At 49.4% G+C, this 19,865-nt stretch overlaps 1 protein-coding gene, 1 long non-coding RNA gene and 1 other non-coding gene across 6 annotated transcripts; 1 reads left to right on the plus strand and 2 right to left on the minus strand.

Annotated features, from left to right (window-relative positions):
- The first annotated feature begins 614 nt into the window (after positions 1–614).
- On the plus strand, positions 615–7,686 carry LOC107969806 (uncharacterized). The gene is made up of 2 exons (XR_001711917.3): positions 615–699; positions 7,478–7,686. It is a non-coding gene; the product is annotated as an uncharacterized LOC107969806 (long non-coding RNA).
- LILRB5 (leukocyte immunoglobulin like receptor B5) lies at positions 5,523–12,272 on the minus strand. 4 transcript variants are annotated; one of them, XM_016934008.2, is made up of 14 exons: positions 12,144–12,271; positions 11,945–11,980; positions 11,473–11,757; positions 11,027–11,326; positions 10,270–10,566; positions 9,716–10,018; positions 9,345–9,395; positions 8,998–9,048; positions 7,852–7,968; positions 7,467–7,530; positions 7,347–7,384; positions 7,036–7,088; positions 5,995–6,153; positions 5,523–5,915 (listed from the first exon to the last, which is right to left on the minus strand). In XM_016934008.2, exons 1-14 carry the CDS (start codon positions 12,175–12,177, stop codon positions 5,769–5,771), a joined length of 1,935 nt encoding a protein of 644 aa, XP_016789497.2. In that variant the 5' UTR covers positions 12,178–12,271; the 3' UTR covers positions 5,523–5,768.
- A 6,303-nt stretch (positions 12,273–18,575) lies between these two features.
- Positions 18,576–18,678, minus strand: LOC112206477 (U6 spliceosomal RNA). The gene has a single exon (XR_002940840.1). It is a non-coding gene; the product is annotated as a U6 spliceosomal RNA (small nuclear RNA).
- Positions 18,679–19,865: the final 1,187 nt, after the last annotated feature.

Below are 19,865 nucleotides of genomic sequence, written 5' to 3' on the forward strand. Positions count from 1 at the left end.
CAAGAGCCAAACTCCATCTCAAAATAAATAAATAAATAAATAAATAAATAACAAATAAATAAAATTGAAATGTGTGTCTTCACCCTGCATGGTAAATATGAAGAACATCAAGAGTCATTTTAATAAATATATCCTAGACTGTACTGCACTGTTTCAAAATGATACATAGGCCTCCATCCTCATGTCCCCACTCAGCTTCCATGAGATTTGAAGAGGAAAAGGAAGGACCGTAACCCACAGCCAAGCCCTGGTCTGTCAGGAGACTCCAGGGGTTCAGGGACTCCCAGGATGGGAAGGCCTGCTGAGGCTCCCAGGGGGACAAATCTCTTACAGGGAACTCTCTTTCAGGACTGAGTCTGGGCCCCAGGACCTGTGTGCAGGCAGGTGAGTCTGTCCCCAGCTGTCTCAGTTCCCTCCTCCTCACTGGAGACAAAAGGCCACTTTTTGGCAGCTCAGGATGGAGACCAGCAGTTCTGTGCCGACTAGTGGAGATACCTAGTGGGGGTCACTGTGCTCTGACCAGCGAGGGCGGCTGCCATAGTAACAGTGATATCACCCTGTGTGTTCCTATGACATGGATGGAATGGTGAATGTGCCTTTGTTCCCAACCTCCAGTGTGTCCTTTCTGTTCCAGGCACTGATCTTCCCTCTTCAGACAGAGCATTCTCTTGAGCCTCCAGGATCCCCTGACACCACATGGTAATGGGCCTTGCCCAGGTGATCACAGAGCCCGGCTCAGCCCAGAGGGTGGGTTTGGGAGGGTTCCTAGAATAAAATCAGAGGCTGGGTCCCAAGACGTCCCCACCTTTCATATCCCATCTCTCAGCCCCAAAACCCACTAGACCCCTTTATCATTATGTAGTGAACTTCTTTGTCTCTTTTTAGAGTTTTGGTCTTGAAATCTATTTGTCATATGTAAGTATGGTAACTCCTGCTCATTTTTGGTTTCCATTGGCATGGAAAATCTTTTTCCATCCTCTAGCTTTCAGTGTATGTGTGTCTTTATAGGTGTAGTGTGTTTCCTATAGGAAACAGATCTATGGGTCTTGTTTTCTCATCCATTCAGCCAGTCTATGTCTTTTGATTGGAGAGTTTAGTCCATTTACATTTAATGTTATTACTGATAAGTAAGGACTTACTCCTGCAATTTTGTTATTTGTTTTCTGGTTGTTTTGTGTTTTTTTTTTCTTCTTTCTTTCCTTCTTGTCTTCCTTTAGTAAAACTGATTTTCTCTGGTGATATGATTTAGTTTCTTGCTTTTTATTTTCTGTCTCCATTGTATGTTTTTTGGTTTGCAATTACCATGAGGCTTGCAGATACTACTTTGTAACCCATTATTTTAATCTTATAACAAGTTAACACTCTTTGCATAAACAAATACAAAGCAAAAGGAAAACTAATAGAAACTCTGCGCCTAGCCGGGCGCGGTGGCTCATGCCTGTAATCCCAGCACTTTGGGAGGCCAAGGAAGGTGGATCACGAAGTCAGGAGTTCAAGAACAGCCTGACCAATATGGTGAAACCCTGTCTCTACTAAAAAATACAAAAATTAGCCGGGCATGGTGGTGCACCTCTGCAGCCCCAGCTACTCAGGAGGCTGAGGCAGAAGAATTGCTTGAACCCAGGAGGTGGAGGTTGCAGTGAGCCGAGATCATGCCACTACACTCTGGCCTGGGTGACAGAGTGACACTCTGTCTTAAAAAAAAAAAGAAACTCTTTGCTTTAACTTCATCCCCTTACTTTTTTTTTTTTTTTTGAGATGGAGTCTGGCTCTGTCGCCCAGGCTAGAGTGCAGTGGCGCAATCTCAGCTCACTGCCAGCTCTGCCTCCTGGGTTCACACCATTCTCCTGCCTTAGCCTCCCGAGTAGCTGGGACTACAGGCGCCCACCACCATGCCCAGCTAATTTTTTTTTTTTTTTGTATTTTTAGTAGAGATGGGGTTTCACCATGTTAGCCAGGATGGTCTTGATCTCCTGACCTCGTGATCCGCCTGCCTTGGCCTCCCAAAGTGCTGGGATTACAGGCATGAGCCACCATGCCTGGCCATGTAGTGGGAAGAGTTTTAAAAGTGTAAGTCAAGATGGTAGTCATTCTGGAAACTTAGCTGACGTCCGCGTGGACTCCTACTCTGAGCAAGGTTCAGACCCAAGTGCCAAGGTTCTGACTGTTGTGCAGATTATTTTGTCACCCAGATATTAAGCCTAGTAGCCATTAGTTATTTTTCTTGATCCATTCCCTTCTTCCAACCCCCACCCTTCAATATGTCCCAGTGTCTGTTGTTCCTGCGTCCACGTGTTCTCATCATTTAGCTCCCACTGATAGGTGAGAACATGAGGTATTTAGTTTTCTGTTCCTCAGTTAGTTTTCTGAAGATAATGACCTCCAGCTCCATCCACATTCCTGCAAAGGACATGATCTCATTCTTTTTTATGACTGCATAGTATTCCATGGTGTATATATACCTCATTTTCTTGATCCTGACTGTGTATTTTCAAATAGCCTGTCTTCAAGCTCACAAATTCTTCTGCTTGATCAATTCTGCTATGAAAGGACTCTGATGCATTCTTCAGTATGCCAATTGCATTATTTCAGTTCTAGAATTTTTCTGCTTGATTTTTCAAAATTATTTTAATCTCTGTGTTAAATTTATAAGATAGAATTCTGAATTCCTTTTCTGTTTTATCTCGAATGTCTTTGACATTCCTCAACAAAACTATTTTGAATTATTTGTCTGAAAGGCCAGATATTTCTGCTTCTCTAGGATTGGTCCCTGGTGCCTTATTTACCTCATTTACTGAGGTCATGTTTTTATGGATGGTGTTGATGTTAGTAAATGTTCTTCATTGTCTGGGCTTCGAAGAGTTGGATGTTTATTGTGGTTTTCATTATCTGTGCTTATTTGTAGTAATCCGTCTTGAAAAGGCTTTCCAGATATTTGAAAGAACTTGAGTGTTCAGCCTAAAAGCTCCTCCAGTTGATAAACAACTTCAGCAATGTTGCAGGATACAAAATCTATGTACAAATTCACTAGCATTTCAATACACCAACAACAGCCAAACTGAGGGCCAAATCAGAAAGGCAATCCCATTCACAAGTACCACACACACAAAAAATAAAATACTAGGAATACAGCTAACTGGGGAGGTGAAAGATCTCTACAATGGAAATTATAAAACACTCCTTAAAGAAATCAGAGAAGACACGAACAAACGGAAAAACATCCCATACTCATGGATCAGAAGAATCAATATCAGTAAGATGGCTATCCTGCCCAAAGTAATATACAGATTCAATGCTATTCCCCTCAAACTACCAACAACATTCTTCACAGAAGTAGAGAATACTATTATAAAATTCATATAGAACCAAAAATGAGCCCAAATAGCCAAGGCAATCTTATGCAAAAAAAAAAACAAAGCTGGAGGCATCACATTACCCAACTTCAAACTATACTACCAGGCTATAGTAACCAAAACAGCATGGCACTGGTACACAAACAGGCACATAGACCAATGGAACAGAATAGGGTGCCCAGAAATAAGGTTGCACATCTACAACCATCTGATCTGTGACAAAGCTGACAAAAACAAGCAATGGGGAAAAGACTCCCTATTCAATAAATAATGCTGGGATAACTGGCTAGCCATATGCAGAAGATTGCAACTGGACCCCTTCCTTATACCATATACAAAAATTAACTCAAGACAAACTAAAGACTTAAATGTAAAGCCCAAAACTATAAATCCCTAGAAGACAATCCAGGCAATACTACCCTGGACATAGGAATGGGCAAAGGTTCCAAAGACACCAAAAACAATCACAACAAATGCAAAAATTCACCAGTGGGATCTAATTAAACTTAAGAGCTGCTGCACAGCAAAAGAAACTATCAATAGAGTGAACAGACAACCTACAGAATGGGAAAATGTATTTATAAACTACTCATCTGGCAAAGGTCTAATATCCAGCATCTATAAGGAACTTAAGCAAATTTACAAGAGAAAAACAAACAACCCCTTAAAATGTGGGCAAAGTACACAAACACACACTTTTCAAAAGAAGACACACATGTGCCAACAAGCATATGAAAAAAACCTCCATATCATTGATCACTAGAGAAATGCAAATGAAAACCACAATGAGATACCATCTCGCACCCGTCAGAATAGCTATTATTAAAAAGTCAAAAAATAACAAATGCTGGTGGGGTTGTGGAGAAAAGGGAACACTTATACACCATTGGTGAGAGTGTAAATTAGTTCAACCATTGTGGAAAGCAGTATGGCGATTCCTCAAAGAGCTATCAGCAGAACTACCCTTCAACCCAGCAATCCCAATTCTGGGTATATACTCAGACGAATATAAATCATTTTACCATAAAGACACATGGGCACGAATGGTCATTGCAGCACTATTCACAATAGCAAAGACATGGAATCAACCCAAATGCCCATCAATGACAGACTAGATAAAGAAAACGTGGCACATATGCACTATGGAATACTATACAGCCATAAAAAAGAATGACAGCATGTGCTTTCTGGGGGCAGGATGGAGCTGGAGGCCATCATCCTTGGGAAACTAATACAGGAACAGAAAACCAAATACTGCATGTTCTCACTTATAAGTGGGAGCTAAAGGATGGGAACACATGGACACATAGAGGGGGACAACAGACACTGTGGCGCATTTGAGGGTGAAGGGAGAAAGGAGGGAGAGGATCAGGAAAACAGGGCACTAGGTTTAATACCTAGTAACCCCAGCACTTTGGGAGACCAAGGAGGGTGGATCATGAGGTCAGGAGTTCGAGACTAGCCAGGCCAAGATGGTGAAACCCCCACCTCTACTAAAAATACAAAAATTAGCCGGGCGTGGTGGCAGGCAACTGTAGTCCCAGTTACTCAGGAGGCTGAGGCAGGAGAATCGCTTGAACCCGGGAGGCAGAGGTTGCAGTGAGCCGAGATCGCGCCACTGCACTCCAGCCTGGTGACAGAGCGAGACTCTGTCTCAAAAAACAAAACAAAACAAAACAAAAACCCTCACACAAAAACCAAAACAAATCCCCTTGACACAAGTTTATCTGTCTAACAAACCTGCACATGTATCCCTGAACTTAAAAGTGAAAAAAATAAAGGCAATATGTGTCAGATTTGTGGTGGTGTCTGCTGTTTCACCCCCATATGGAAATGTGTGCCTGACCCCCGCTTTTTTCCTTGCTTATTGTGGCTAGGATTTGTGAATGTAATTCACATTCTCGAGAATGAGCTTTTTTGGCTTCATCGAGTTTTCACGTAGTTGTTTTGTCCTCTTAAGTAACTCCTCTTGTTATTTTTGTCCCCTTCCTCACACCTTCATTTGGAATAATTTGTTGTTCTTTTTCTAAATTCTTTCTATCATTGCCAAGGTCATTAATTACGTAGGTTTTATTCTTTTCTAATTCATTCGCTCATTTGTAGTTTTCTGATTTCATCATTTAATGTGTAATATTTACATTATCATTCCAAATTTATACCATGCTCTAATTTCTGTTTCAGTTTTCTCAGCTCATTGATTTATTGAGAAGTCTGTGGCTTCATTTCAAAAATGCAAGGATATTAGTCATCTTTGACTGCAGAATCTAGTGAGTCCCAGAGTTCCCAGGATGTCCTGGTGGTCTTTGTTAGGGGTCCAGGCTGGCTGGGGTTCATTGGTGTCCACTGGGGGCAGCTCCTCTGCCTTCTGGAGTACCTGAGTCTCCTGTTGAGTGTGAGATCTGGGTCCCCCGTGGGCTAGTGGATGGCCAGGGGGGCGTAGATGCTGGGCTCAGCTGGAGGTTCCCTTTCCTGGGATGGAGGAGGCTCAGTTGCCTCCCGTCTGAGGGTCAAGCTGTGAAGCTGGGCGTAGGTCACATCCTGGGGGGCTTCAGATGCAGCAGCCTGCAGCGGGGGAGAGTGAGAGGGAAGGAACGTGGTGGGGGTCGGGGAGGCCTGGGGGTCTGGAGAGGAAAGGACTCACCTGAGTGTCCATCTGCCTGTCCTCTTCTGCCTGTGTGTCCTTTGTGTCCAGGAATTCCCCAGACAGTGGGGAAGGAGGAGAGGCCATTTCTCTCCTAGGTGTGGAGTGTTTCACCTCGGCATATGTCACTGCCTGGGGGTCTTCATCACGTGGGCTCTGCTGGAGAGAGACAGTGGTGGGGGTGTCCTTGAATCCTCCTGACCCCCTGGAGTCAATTTTCCCCACTGTTCCCGGGGTGATCTGATTACATCCCTTTCCTGATGGAATCTCAGGGACGCCCTAAGGCCGTGGAGGGTCTGGCTGCTCCCTCCCTGTGGTTCTGGCCTCTGCTCCTCACTCTGACCTTGCCCATTTGGCTGCAGCCTCACGGGCCTTCCTGCAAGAGCTCGCTGCTGCCTCAGGGCCTTTGCACGGTTGTTTCCTCTGCCTGCAGGGGCTCGTCCATTAGAGGATCATGTGGCCCCCTCCGTCCAGGCGTCTCAGATGACAGCTAAGCAGACAGCCCTCCCCTTCCATTCAGACTGGCCCCACTGCCCCACACTCTCTGCCCTTTCCCTGGTTTATGTTCCTTACAGCACGTTGCACTCCTGGACACGGTGCATTTATTTGCATTTTGTCTCCCACCATGAGGTGAGCTCAGGAGGCGGGGGTGGCTTTGCTCCCTGCTGTGTCTGCAGCTCCCACGGGGAGCCCCATCCACAGTGAGCTCCCTGGGAACACTTGCTGGATGAATGAATGAGGGGAGCCTGGGGGACCGGGTTGGTTCATTTATTCCTCATCCTCCTGAGGCCTGGGGAGTGCTCTAACTACCAGATGGCCAAACAGAGGATGAGGAGCAGGAAGGGGACCCGGGAGGAGGCCCACGAGGTCCCAGGACAGCAGGAGAGAGTGAGGTCGCAGCAGGCGGGAGGCAGCGTGCTGGACAAGGAGGGGTCCACCGTGACAATGCTGAGAGCCGGGGGAAGGAGGACAGAGAAGTCCTGCAGGATTAGATCTGGCACCAGGAGGCCTTTGGTGCCCGGGACAGGGGCGGGGCCTCACCCGAGCGTCCATCTCCGCCCCGTCCTTGGGCTGTGTGTCCTTCACAGCAGCATCTGCTGGGCCAGAGCAAGGGGTTCATCTCCTGGGAAGGTTCTCTGAGACCTCTCAGTCCTGCCAGCCCTTGCCCTGTTCCCACTAGGGTGGCTGAGATCCAGGGAGGGACTGTGATGTCCCTGAGGTCCCACAGTGTGGGTTCAGACCACCTCCCCCTTGCCCCAGACCCTTCCCAGCCTGTGCTCCTGCCCCCATTGCTACAGAAGCTTTGGTGGCCCCTTGCCCACTCCAGGTGCCCTCTGCTTCTAGTCACTCACTGAGAATTTCCTCCTGGGTGTCAGCAACTGGGCTGGCCCTGGGGGAGGACACGGGAGTGTGAGGGGCAGTGAGGGGGCTGTGCGGGTGGATGGGAGTCTCGGGTCTTCAGGCAGAATTACCTCTTCTGCAGGACCTGGTCCTTGGGCTCTGGCCCCGCAGCCCCTGCAGGACGGTAGAAATGGGCTGGACAGAGATGGACAGAGTGTCAGGCTTGGGAGAATTCGAACCAGCTGCCCTGCACACACAACTCGAGCAGAAAGAAGGAAACCCGGAGGCCCACCGGCACTGAAGCTTTAAATACGTCGTAAGTTTAAAGTAAAATCAGAAGAATCAAGCACTTCCACGCATGCTCACATTTATTCTCTTCTTTCTCGGTCGATTTTTCACCTGGGAATTTCTGGAGCAGTTTTTCTAAGCTGACTTTCCTGTGTGTTTGGGTTCCCTCTGGCTGGTGCCCCGAGCCCACCCTGGGTCGGCCCACGGGTTCCCCCATTCCCTACTCACCCGATGTCCTGTGTTTGCTCTGATGCCGATGTCGGAGGAGGAGGAAGAGGAGGAGGAACAGCAGCAGGACGAAGGCCACTGAGACCCCAGTCACAACCCCCAGGTGCCTTCCCAGACCTTGAGCGTGATGACGTTGGGAATGGGGATGACATCATTGATGTGAGCACCTTCTGTGTGCAGGCGCGAGCTAGGTCTTTCCTTTATGAGCTCCAACCCTCACAGCAGTCATGCAACATGGGATTGCCAACCCCCCAATTCACAGAGGAGCAAACTGAGGCTCAGAGAGGGGAATCGCCTGCCCCAGGCTCCCTAGCCTGGAAGAAGCAGGTCTGGGAAGGGAACCAGGGACTTTGTGTTTTCCCCAGCTGTCCTCCTGCTGCCCCACCAGGTGGACACCTGTTTCCTATTTGACAGGAGGGGCCTGTCCTAGTGTCTCCATCTGGGGCTGGTGTCCTCCTTACGATCTTCCCTTCCCCAGCACAGCAGGGCCTGGGAGAGGGAGTGGGTTGTGCAGGACGGACCCTGCATTGCTCTCACCCCCAGCTCAGCCAGGTCCGTTTCCCACTCTGCCAAGTTCCCATACTCCCATGCAGAACCTGTCTGGATAGGGGCTCTGTGTGTATCTGGGAAGGGCTGAGGGTAGCAGGAGGACGGTGCCCCTGCCGAGCTGTGTACAGGGCCAGGTCCCATGATTTTGCTTACACCTCGCAGCAGTTCTGTGAGCTGGATGGGACTGAGCCAGTTTACAGCTGCTGAAACTGAGTCAGAGTAGAAAGTTGACCTGCCTGGGCCCACGGTGGGATGCGGCAGAGCTGGGGAGTGAACCCAGGAGTCTGACCCGCAGCCCTCGTTCTCTGCACCTGAGCGGAGCCCCAGAGCTGCAGGGAGAGAGCCTGAATGCCCCAAACCACGGCCCTGCTCCCCTCCCCTGCCCCAGGTCACCATCACTGCTGCCGGTGGGACAGGACAGTCCCCTGAAGAATCCCATCAGTGCAGGCCTCTCTCCTTTACACTCGGAGAAACTGAGGCCCAGGCAGGGGAAGGGCTTGTGCACTTCACCATCTCCAGAGGAGCCTGAACCTACGACAGAACCCACCCCTGCCTCCCCTGGACCCCGCCCACCTCCCACTCAGAGCCCCCACTCACCACTCTGGGGATCCAACCCCGTGGGGGTGAGGGGCTGGTCCTCAGGGCCTGCTGGGTCAGGACGGGGAGGTGAGGGCTGGGGCTGCCCTGCTCCCCACATCAGCCCGGCTGCTCCTCCCCCAGGCTGGGCCCCAACACCCAACATCTCTCCCTGCCTCGACGCCCGCCCCCTCACCGGCCCAGCCTCAGAGCCCCGGGGAGCCTGCGGCCCCTCCTCTGGCTCTGCCCAGCTCCCCGGAGGGAAGCTCCCGCTTGAGTCTTTGAGGAGAATAGGATCCTCGGGGAGACTCAGGGCTGCCTGGGGGGAGGCCGCGCTCCCTCCGAGCCCAGAGGCCTCAGTGACTCACCAGGTGTGGGGGTGGAGCCTGTAGGTGAGAGGCTGGGATCCCCAGAGGGTCCTGGGAATAAGCACAGAAAGGGAGCGAGGCGCTTTGGTGCTGAGTGAGGAAACCCGTCCCTCCACCTGCCCGTGGCTTCTCTGGAAACTTTCTTCTGCTCACCTTTCACCATTTGCATCCCAGGAGATGGGGCCAAGTGTGGGCATGCCTGGGGAGCCCCCGTTGTCCTCCTCCCCTCTGAGGGGTGAGTCTCCCTCTGGCTGAGCCCCCCTCAAACCCCCCCCCACCCCACCGCGTCTCCATCCCAGCCCAGAGCTCTCCTGGGGGCAGGGCCTGAGCTGAGCCTTTGAGCTCGGACAGGACAGGGTCAGGGCCCTCACCTGAGACCACGAGCTCCAGGGGGTAACTAGGGCTGGACAGCAGGTGGGGGTAGGACCTGATTGCGCTGTAGCATCGGTAGGTTCCACCCTGGGCTGAGGTCACAGGACTCATGGAGAATTCAGCCTGGTATTTATAAAACTGGTACTTTGACTTTAGACACAGCGGGGGATGGGCTGCCCCCTCCTTGGTCAAAAAGAAAGTGTCTATCTGACGCCATGACTGACACAGCAGGGTCACGTTCTCTCCTGAGGCCACCGTGGGGCCCGGCTGCACCGAGAGGGAGGGTCTGTCAGGGATCAGTCCTGGAGAGAAGAAGGATGGGTGAGGGGCTGCCCCACCTTGTTCTGAGCTGACACCTCCCCAGGCCACTCTAGGAGCCTCTGTCTCTGTTTTTTCTGAGTCTTCCCCTCCCCACCCATCCCCTGTCTCTCTCTGTCTCTCCCTCCCTTGGGACCACCCCCCCCCCGCCTCATCCCGGCCATCACTAATTGGATTCCCCCGGCAGGACCTGTGCAGAGCCTGGGTCCCTGACTGAACCCGCTGGGCTCCTCACCTGCGATCAGGATGTCCAGGGGGTCACTGGGGGCCGACCACCTAGGGGAGAGGTTGTGTGCACCGTAGCATCTGTACTGACCCCCGTAGGAGCGGCTCACAGGGCTCAGGGTGAAGTTGGCCTGGGAGAGCCCAGCCTGGGGCTGCTGGCCAGAGCCCTGGACGAGGTCATGTCCCCCCTCCTTGTACAGAACAAATCTGTCATAGCCGACATCAGAGCGACACTGCAGGGTCAGGCTGCCTCCGCGGGCCACGACAGAGCCCTGCGGGATCAGGAGGGAGGGCTTCCTAGACACGCCTGGAGGGAAAGAGGAATTGGGACTTGGAAGGCTGGTTCCTCCCCCGCCCCTTCCTTCTCCCGTCCTGGCGTCCTGGCCCTGCAGGTCTCACTGTCTCTCACGCTCTGTGTCTCGGATGCCGGGGCCTCCTTCTCACCTGGGTCTGTCTTGGAGTAGTTCCAGACCGATAGTGTCTCTCTGACTCCTGGCCACTGTCTGTCTGGTCTGTCCTCTCCTCATCGAGGGACAGGAAATTGCAGCAAATACACCCATTGCCTTCCTGAGTCGACCCCTTCCAGGTGAGGGTGACTCAGGCTCCTGTTTCCCCATCCGAGCCTCCCCGTGGGGTCTTCCTCACGCCTTCAGCCCATCCATCAACACATCCTTCTGGGGTCCTTGCCATGATCAGTCATCAACCAAACTCCCAACAACCTATCTGGTTCCCCAAAATTATATAAAGAAGCGTGGTGGCTTTTTCACCTGGGACCAGAATCTCCAGGAGGTCACTGGGGTGCGACCACACCTGAGGGTTTTTCCTGTAATAGTAATAGCATCTGAACCTCCACCTGAAGCTGGTGGTCACGGGACCCACAGGGAACAGGGCCCGCGATGGCCCTTTGGGGAGCTTCTGTGAGTACAGGGTCCTGGGGAGCTTCTGTTCTTCCTCAACAAGAACAAACGTGAGAAGTCCGTCCCGTGTATCACACTGGAGGGTCACATTTCCTCCTGAGGCCACCACAGGACTCGGCAGGGCTAAGAGAGTGGGTTCTGCATAGAATCCTAGCAGAGAAGGAGGCACGTCTTAAATGGGGCTCCCACCTCCCACATCATCCCCAGGGCTGGGCTGTGAGAGGTAGACGCCCCTAAAAGCCGACCATCTTCCTGAGGGCAGAGCCTGGGGCTGGGACCCCTGAGTGTCCTCTCACCTGTCGCCACCAGCTCCAGGGGGTCACTGGGCTCTGACCAGCCTGCAGGGGTCTCATAGTAGCAGCGGTATCGCCCTGCACTGTCATACACCGTGGATAGAATGTGGAACTTGGCCTTGGCTCCAGGCTCCAGTGGGTTCTGTCTCTCCCAGGCCCATGGGAGTCCCTCCTTATCCAGACGGTACTCCTCAGTCTCCAGGGGCCCCTGACACCAGAGGGTCACGGGCTTCCCCCGGGCTATCACAGAGGCTGGCTCAGCCCAGAGGGTGGGTTTGGGGAGGGTGCCTAGAATGGAATCAGAGGCTGGATCCCAAGACATCCCCATCCCTCAGATTCCAGCTCTCAGCCCCAGGACCCTCCAGACGTCCCCATCAGTCAGCCCAGAACAGCTATCTCCACCCCCAGCTGCCTGGGGTTGGGCCCTTGTCCCCAGTGAGAAGAAGGGAACTGGGACAGCTGGGGACAGACTCACCTGCCTGCACGCAGGTCCTGGGGCCCACATTCAGCCCTGGAAGAGAGTTCCCTGTGAGGGATTTGCCCCCGGAAGCCCCAGCAGTTCCTCTCCTCCCTCGGAGCCTCTGATAGACCAGATTCTCTGATAGACCAGAGCCTCGCTTTAGAGTGAGCTCCCTCCAAGACGGGGACCTTCCTTCCCCCTCTTCAAACCTCACCGAGGCAAATCAGGACTGAGAGGGTGAGGGTCATGGCATCAGCTCCCACTGGACTCAGCTGTGCAGGCGGATGAGACCACGGTGCCTGGCAGGACACAAAAACACGCAGAGTGTGGACTGGAGGCTGGGTTCTCCCTGTCACAAGGCTGTCCCATCGGAAGCCCCACAGGAAGGGGAACTGCCCTCCCCAAGAGCCTGGCTCTCATTTCCCCAGGGATGGGGCTGGGGTGAGCTCCAGGCTCTCTGCAGACATTTCAGACAGAAATGGGGTCTCCCTGAGCCCTAGCCGCTGTCGGCCTGACCTATACTCAGCTCACCAAGGGCTAGGGCAGAGCAACAAAACCCCTCCACTGGGAATGAACCTCTAAGTCGTTCCTGCCTCCTCAGTGCCCCTTTGTCCTTGGCCGTCCCTCTGTGCCTCCAACCATGTTCAAGGTTTTCAGAACAATTACTCAGGTTTGTCATCTGATTCATGGGGTGGAGCGGGGAGCTGAATTTTCTTCCCAATTCCACCGATCATGTGACCTTGGACAGCAAAGTGGCTTGCTTGAGCCTTTCTCTTTTGGAACTTGTGGTCATGACCTCAGCTTCTCAGAGTGGATGTGGGGCTCAGTGGTGCCTGGGACATGGGATGGGGCTCGGCCATGGTGAATTTCCAGACCAGATTAAGACAGGAGTGGTTGGGGTGTGAGAGGATCCTGGCGTTGAGCTCCGTAGTTGAGGAGGATGATTGATGCCCCAACTCAAGAGCCCACATCTGCTCCAAATACCAAGAAATGCTCCTTATAATATGTTTGAAGTTCCCGGCACGGTGGCCCACCCCTGTAATCTGAGCACCTAGGGAGGCTGAGGATGGAGGATCCCTTGAGCTCAGAAGTTCAAGACCAGCTTGGGGAACATAGTGAGACCCCGTCTCTGCATATAACAAAAAAGAAATAATCAGGTATGTTTGTGCACGACTGCAGTCCCAACTATTTGGGACACTGAGGTGGGAAGATTGCTTGAGCCTGGGTGGTCCAGGCTGTAGTGAGGTATGATCATAGCACTGCACTCCAGCCTGGGTGAGAGAGCACGACCCTGTCTCAAAACATACATATATATATATATATATATATATATATATACACATCTGAAATATGTAGATTATACATCCGAAATATGTAGATTATGAAAGTTTTGTGCAGAAAAAGAAATGAAAAGTTTTTTAATTTGAGAAGGTTGCACATCAAAGAACAAACTTGAAAGCTGACAGCCTGCTTGTGTCTAAGACCATCCCAGGGTCATTAGGGAGGAAATTTCCACTTCTGTGTGGGACAGAAGAGGAACCCCAGGTCCTCACGGTCAGGGAGGGGGTAGGGGCTCCAGATGAAGATGAAAAGCTGTGGCTCGGCCTGGCGCGGTGGCTCACGCCTGTAATCCCAGCACTTTGGGAGGCCGAGATGGGCAGATCACGAGGTCAGGAGATCGAGACCATCCTGGCTAACACGGTGAAAACCCATCTCTACTTAAAAAAAAAAATAGAAAAAATTAAGTGGGAGTGGTGGCGGGCGCCTGTAGTCCCGGCTACTTGGGAGGTTGAGGCAGGAGAATGGTGTGAACCTGGGAGGCAGAGCTTGCAGTGAGCTGAGATCGCGCCACTGCACTCTAGCCTGGGGGACAGAGTGAGACTCCGTCTCAAAAAAAAAAAAAAAAAAGGAAAAGAAAAGCTGTGGTTCACCCTTGCTCGTATTTGTGGACAGGAGCTGGGATATCTCTGCCCACTGACTGAAGTCCATGATCAGCATGGGGCCACCTCTCCTGTTTTTGTGTTTAACAGATTCAGCCGCCGTGCGCGGTGCCTCACACCTGTAATCCCAGCACTTCGGGAGGCTGAGGCGGGCAGATCACCTGAGGTCGGGAGTTTGAGACCAGCCTGACCAACATGGAGAAACCCTGTTTCTACTAAAAATACAAAAAAATTAGCTGGGCGTGGTGGTGCATGCCTGTAATCCCAGCTACTCAGGAGGCTGAGGCAGGAGAATTGCTTGAACCCGGGAGGCGGAGGTTGCGGTGAGACGAGATCAAGTCATTGCACTCCAGCCTGGGTGACAAGAGTGAAACTCCATCTCAAAATAATAATAATAATAATAATAATAATAAATAAATAAATAAATAAAATCCTTGAAGTCCACCCGGCGTTCTATTGCACTGCAGCTGACCTGGCACTCAAGCCACAAGATACTGTCCTTCCCACTCATTCCTCCCCTTTCTCAAAGCAAAGGAGCCTCACGCCATGACCACTGCCACGACAGGCTTACAGGGAGAACTGCCAGTGTTCTCTTAAGCCCTAAGGGATCTTCAGTCAGCTTGTGGTGAAGGCTGCCTGGCCTGCTATTCATCCGTCATGACACTGGGCTCTGCCCAGGCCCAGGGCAGGTCCAGAAATGATCTCTAAGAGCAAAGTCCTTGAATTGAGGACCCGAGAGCCTACTTGGCACTCTATCCCCTGTTATTGACCTGGTACCTAAGGTGCAATACAAAGTCCCTTTTACTTTTTCTTCCACTTTTCTCACCCCACAGTCAACATGGCTGGGAAGGTGCTGAGTCTCACTTGAAGCCAGCAAGTCTCAGAGTCTCACCTAAGGCCCACGACATAGTACCTGTATATTGCTGCTGGTTATTCAGGGCCCAAGAGCTCTTCAGTTAGCAAGTGATGAATTCTGCCAGGACTAAATCCTTCCCCACAAGGCAGCAATTTCCCTTCTGGCCTAGGGTATGTGGAAAAATGTTGTCCAGGAGCTAGCATCTGGGATGGGGACCTCAGGACTCTGCCTGTTGCCCTATCTTACTGTGGCTGAGTGGGTATCCAAGATAAAAGACAAAGTCCTCTTTATTCTTCCCTCTCCTCTCTTCAATCAGAAGGAAGGAATCACTTTTGTTGCTACAAGTTGTGCTGCCTTGGGTAGTGGGAGGGATGAAACAAGTACACCCTTAGCTACATTTGCTGATTTCTCTAAATTCACTGGCTCCAAACTCAGCACAGCACTAGGATTTTCCCAGGAATCACAGTACTTGTGGCCTAGACTCTTTCAAGCTTGTTTAAGACCCCAGACCAGGCGCAGTCACTCACACCTGTAATCTCAGCACTTTGGGAGGCTGAGGCGGGCAGATCACGAGGTCAGGAGTTTGAGACCAGCCTGGCCAATATGGCCAAATCCCATCTCTACTAAAAATACAAAAATTAACTGGGCATGGTGGCACGTGCCTGTAGTCCCAGCTACTTGGGAGGCTGAGGCAGTAGAATCGCTTGAATCTGGGAGGCAGAGGTTGCAGTGAGCCGAGATTGCACCACTGCACTCCAGCCTGGGATGACAGAGCGAGACTCCATCTAAAACCAAAACAAAACAAAAAAACAAACCCAGAGCACTTTAGCCTGAGGTCTCAGGTGGGACTTGCTGAATCTCAAGTTCCAACTGATTTTCTGGGCAGTTCCCCTTTGGGTAGAGCTCATCAAATGCTTTCTCCATGAACGGGCATCAGTTGCAATCAGCCCAGTGTGGCTTTCCAGTGTGACAGGGCAGCATTGAGTTCAGTCCTGCCTTCTCCCTTCCCCAAGCACACAGTCGCTGCTTGGGTGACTCCAGCCTGGTTGACAGAGCGAGACTCTGTCTCCAAAAAAAAAAAGAATGCTGAAAATATACCCTAATATCTTTAATATCTTCTGACTTTTAGGGTTATGCTGAAAGGTTCACTGTTAGCCTGATGAGGTACGTCTTTTGGATGACTGGCCTATTCTCTCTAGCTGCCATGAATAATTTTCTTTCACGTTGATCTTGGAGAAGTTGATGAGTATGTTGTTTGTGGATGGTTTTGTTGTATAGTATCTCACTGGGGTGTTCTGAGTTTCCTAAATGTGAATGTTGGCTCTCTAGTGCGGTTGGGGAAATTTTTATTGATAATATTCTCAAATATGTTTTTCAAGTTGCTTGCTTTCTTTCTTACTCAGGGATGCCAATGGGTCATAGGTTTTGTCTCTTTCCATAATCCCATAATTCTCAGAGGTTTTGTTCATTCTTTTAAATTCTATTTTTTTATTTTTGTCTGACTGCGTTGATTCACAGAAGCAGTCTTTTTTAATTTTGTTTTTATTTTTGTTTTCTGAGATGGAGTTTCGCTCTTGTTGCCCAGGCTGGAGTGCAATGGCACAATCTTGACTCACTGCAACCTCCACCTCATGGGTTCAAGCAATTCTCCTGCCTCAGCCTCCCTAGTAACTGGGATTACAGGTATGCACCACCACGTCCGGCAAATTTTGTATTTTTAGTAGAGATGGGGTTTCACCATGTTGGTCAGGTTGGTCTCGAACTCCTGACCTCAGTTGATCCGCCCGCCTCAGCTTCCCGAAGTGCTGGGATTACAGGCGTGAGCCACCACGCCTGGCCATAGAAGCAGTCTTTGAGCTCTGAGATTCTCTTCTCACCTTAGTCTATTTTGCCGTTACTACTTTTTATTATATTATGCAATTTTTGTAATGAGTTTTTCAGCTCTATAAAATCAGTTTATTTCTTTCTTAAAATGTCTATTTCATCTTCCACCTCTGGTGTCATTTTACTGGGTTCCTTAGATCCCTTGGATTGGATTTCAACTTTCTTCTGAACCTCAGTGATCTTAGTTTGGCATCCAGATTCTGAATTCTATGTCTGCCATTTTAGCCATTTCATTAAAAATCACAGGATGGCCACGTAATAAATGAAAGTAGCACTGCACCTCTATCACCCCATCCCTCAGTCAGGATCAGCTTGGAATAAAGAGGGACTTCTCCTTGCTGGAAAAAGCTGAGAAAAAGATCTAGCAGCTTCCATCAACACTTTGGACACCTATAGATCTCACCATTGGAGATTCCCTTTCACAGACACTAAGCACAGCTGACGGAGCTACCCAGATTCCACACAGCTGCACTCACCCAGGAGAAAAGACTGACACTGTGCCCCACTGTCCACGGCCGTCACGGCTCTGGCACTATGCCATTGTGGAATGGGATCTACTTCTGGGTCTCTGGGGGACACGTAGCCGCAGCATCCTTTCACTGCTGAGGGATTGTCACCGCTGAGCCAGCCTTGCCTGGTGGCCTGCCATCCCCAGGCTGAGCTGTTGCTCTACACTACCCTGTCGTGCCAAGCTGCCTAGAGCCACTCGATCCACCTTTCCCAGTGGCAGATGCATCCTGACCCTCAGGGACCGAGCTGAAGTGGAAACGGTGCCGTGGGTGTTCACAAGAGTGATGGCCTGTGCCTGCGCTAGTGTGACACGCTGTGTATTAGGGTTCTCTAGAGGGACACAACTAACGGCGTATATATGTGTGTGTGTGTGTGTGTAAAATCGTATCTGGTGTATATATATACATATCAAAAATATATATGTATATGTGTGTGTATATATATGTGTGTGTATATATGTGTGTCTATATATGTGTGTGTATATATGTGTGTGTATATGTGTGTGTATATATGTGTGTATATATGTGTATATATATGTGTATATATATGTTTCTGTGTATATATATGTGTATATATATGTTTCTGTGTATATATATGTGTGTATATATATAATCATATCTGGTGTATATATATATACACATATCAAAAAATATATGTGTGTGTACATATATGTGTGTATATATGTGTGTGTATATATGTGTGCGTATATATGTGTGTGTGTACATATGTTTGTGTGTATATATATGTGTGTGTATATATGTGTGTATATATATACCCTACATATATATACCATACATATATATGTATATACACCATATCTATATGGGTGTTTATTAAGTATTAACACACTATTATACAAAAATTAGCCTGGTGTGTGTGTGTGTATATACATATATATATATAAAATCGTATATGTGTGTATATATATGCATGTGTGTATATATATGTGTGTGTGTATATATGTGTGTATATATATACCATACATATATATGTATATACACCATATATGTGTGTGTGTGTGTATATATATATATATATATACGAGTGTTTATTAAGTATTAACTCACACTATTATACAAAAATTAGCCCAGTGTGGTGGTGCACGCCCGTAGTCCCAGCTACTCAGGAGGCTGAGGCAGGAGAATCAGTTGAACCCGGCAGACGGAGGTTGCAGTGAGCCGAGATTGCGCCACTGCACTCCAGCCTGGTGACGGAGTGAGACTCCATCTCAAAAACTGGACTCTAGCCTGGGCAACAAGAGCAAAACTCTGCCTGTCTCAAAAAAAAAAAAAAAAAGACATGATCCAGGCAACATCGATGGGGCATCACCAGGGTCTGTCCTGTCTGTTGCAGTCCACACTTTGCCCTGCTCATAGCCCCATGAACTTCATGTTCATGTCTTTTCACACTATAACTTCTTCCAGGTCTTTGCTGGACACATTAAAAAAAAAAATATATATATATATAATGCTTCATGAAATTTTTTAATATCCTTGGGCACCTGCCATGCTGATCTTCTCTGTATCATTCCGATTTTGGTATATGTGCTGCCAAAGCAACAACACGCTGGACACATTTATCTACAAATGAGGCAAACAAAGCATATGGGTGTGAATGGGGAAAAGTACAGTGTTCTCTGTTGTAATTGACCCCGAGGTCATCCTTTATATTTACCAGCTTTGCTGTCTATCACCCTCTCTAGGTTCTGCTTACCTTCTGCCAGAGTTCGCATGAGAAACTCTACTTGTCTCAACTATCGGCCCAATGAAATAAACATAAATTTCAACCTTGAGGCATCTGAGCACCTGATTATTGTGCCTGTTTCAGGCTTTCTTGTGGGAGTTGCCCATTGTGTTAGTTTCGTGGAGGCTGATATAACAAATTATCACAAAGTATTGAATAAAAAGAAGATAAACTTATTCTCTCAGAGTTCTGCAGGCCAGAAATAAAAAATCGAAATGTTCATATAATTTCTTCTTTCTAGAGGCTCTGAAGAAGAAACTTGTGTGCTTTTTCCTTCTTTCTTTCTTTTTTCTTGAAACGGAGTCTTGCTCTGTCCCCCAGGCTGGAGTGCAGCGGCGCGATCTCGGCTCACTGCAAGCTCCGCCTCCCGGGTTCATGCCATTCTCCTGCCTCAGCCTCCCCAGTAGCTGGGACTACAGGTGCCTGCCACCACACCCGGATAATTTTTTTGTATTTTTAGTAGAGACGGGGTTTCACCATGTTAGCCAGGATGGTCTCGATCTCCTGACCTCATGATCTGCCCGCCTCGGCCTCCCAAAGTGCTGGGATTACAGGCATGAGCCACCGCGCCCGGCCACTTTTGTGCCTTTTTCCTAGACTTTGGTCCTTGCTGGCATTTCTTGGCATTCCTTGGTTTACAGACTTGTCATTCTAATCTCTGCCTCCATCTTCACATGGCATCCTATTCTTCTCTGTGTGTCTTCTTCATGTCTTATAAAGATGTGAGCAATATTGGATTTAGATCCTGCCCGAAGCCAGCATGACCACATCTTAACTAGTTATACCTGCAAAGATCCTATTTCCAAATAAGTTCATATTCACAGCTACGGGAGGTTAGGATGTCAACATACCTTTTTGGAGACACAGTGCAAACCCCAACCCCAGTCATGGTTACCTCCAGCTATGGAGAATTCATCACTGCCACAGTGAATTATCTAAGCTGCCCAACCACCCTCTCTTCACCAAATCCTCCTCCTCATCGTTAAAGAAAATTACCCAGGCC

The sequence above is a fragment of the Pan troglodytes genome, chromosome 20 (assembly GCF_028858775.2).
Source record: "Pan troglodytes isolate AG18354 chromosome 20, NHGRI_mPanTro3-v2.0_pri, whole genome shotgun sequence".
Lineage (NCBI taxonomy): Eukaryota > Metazoa > Chordata > Mammalia > Primates > Hominidae > Pan > Pan troglodytes.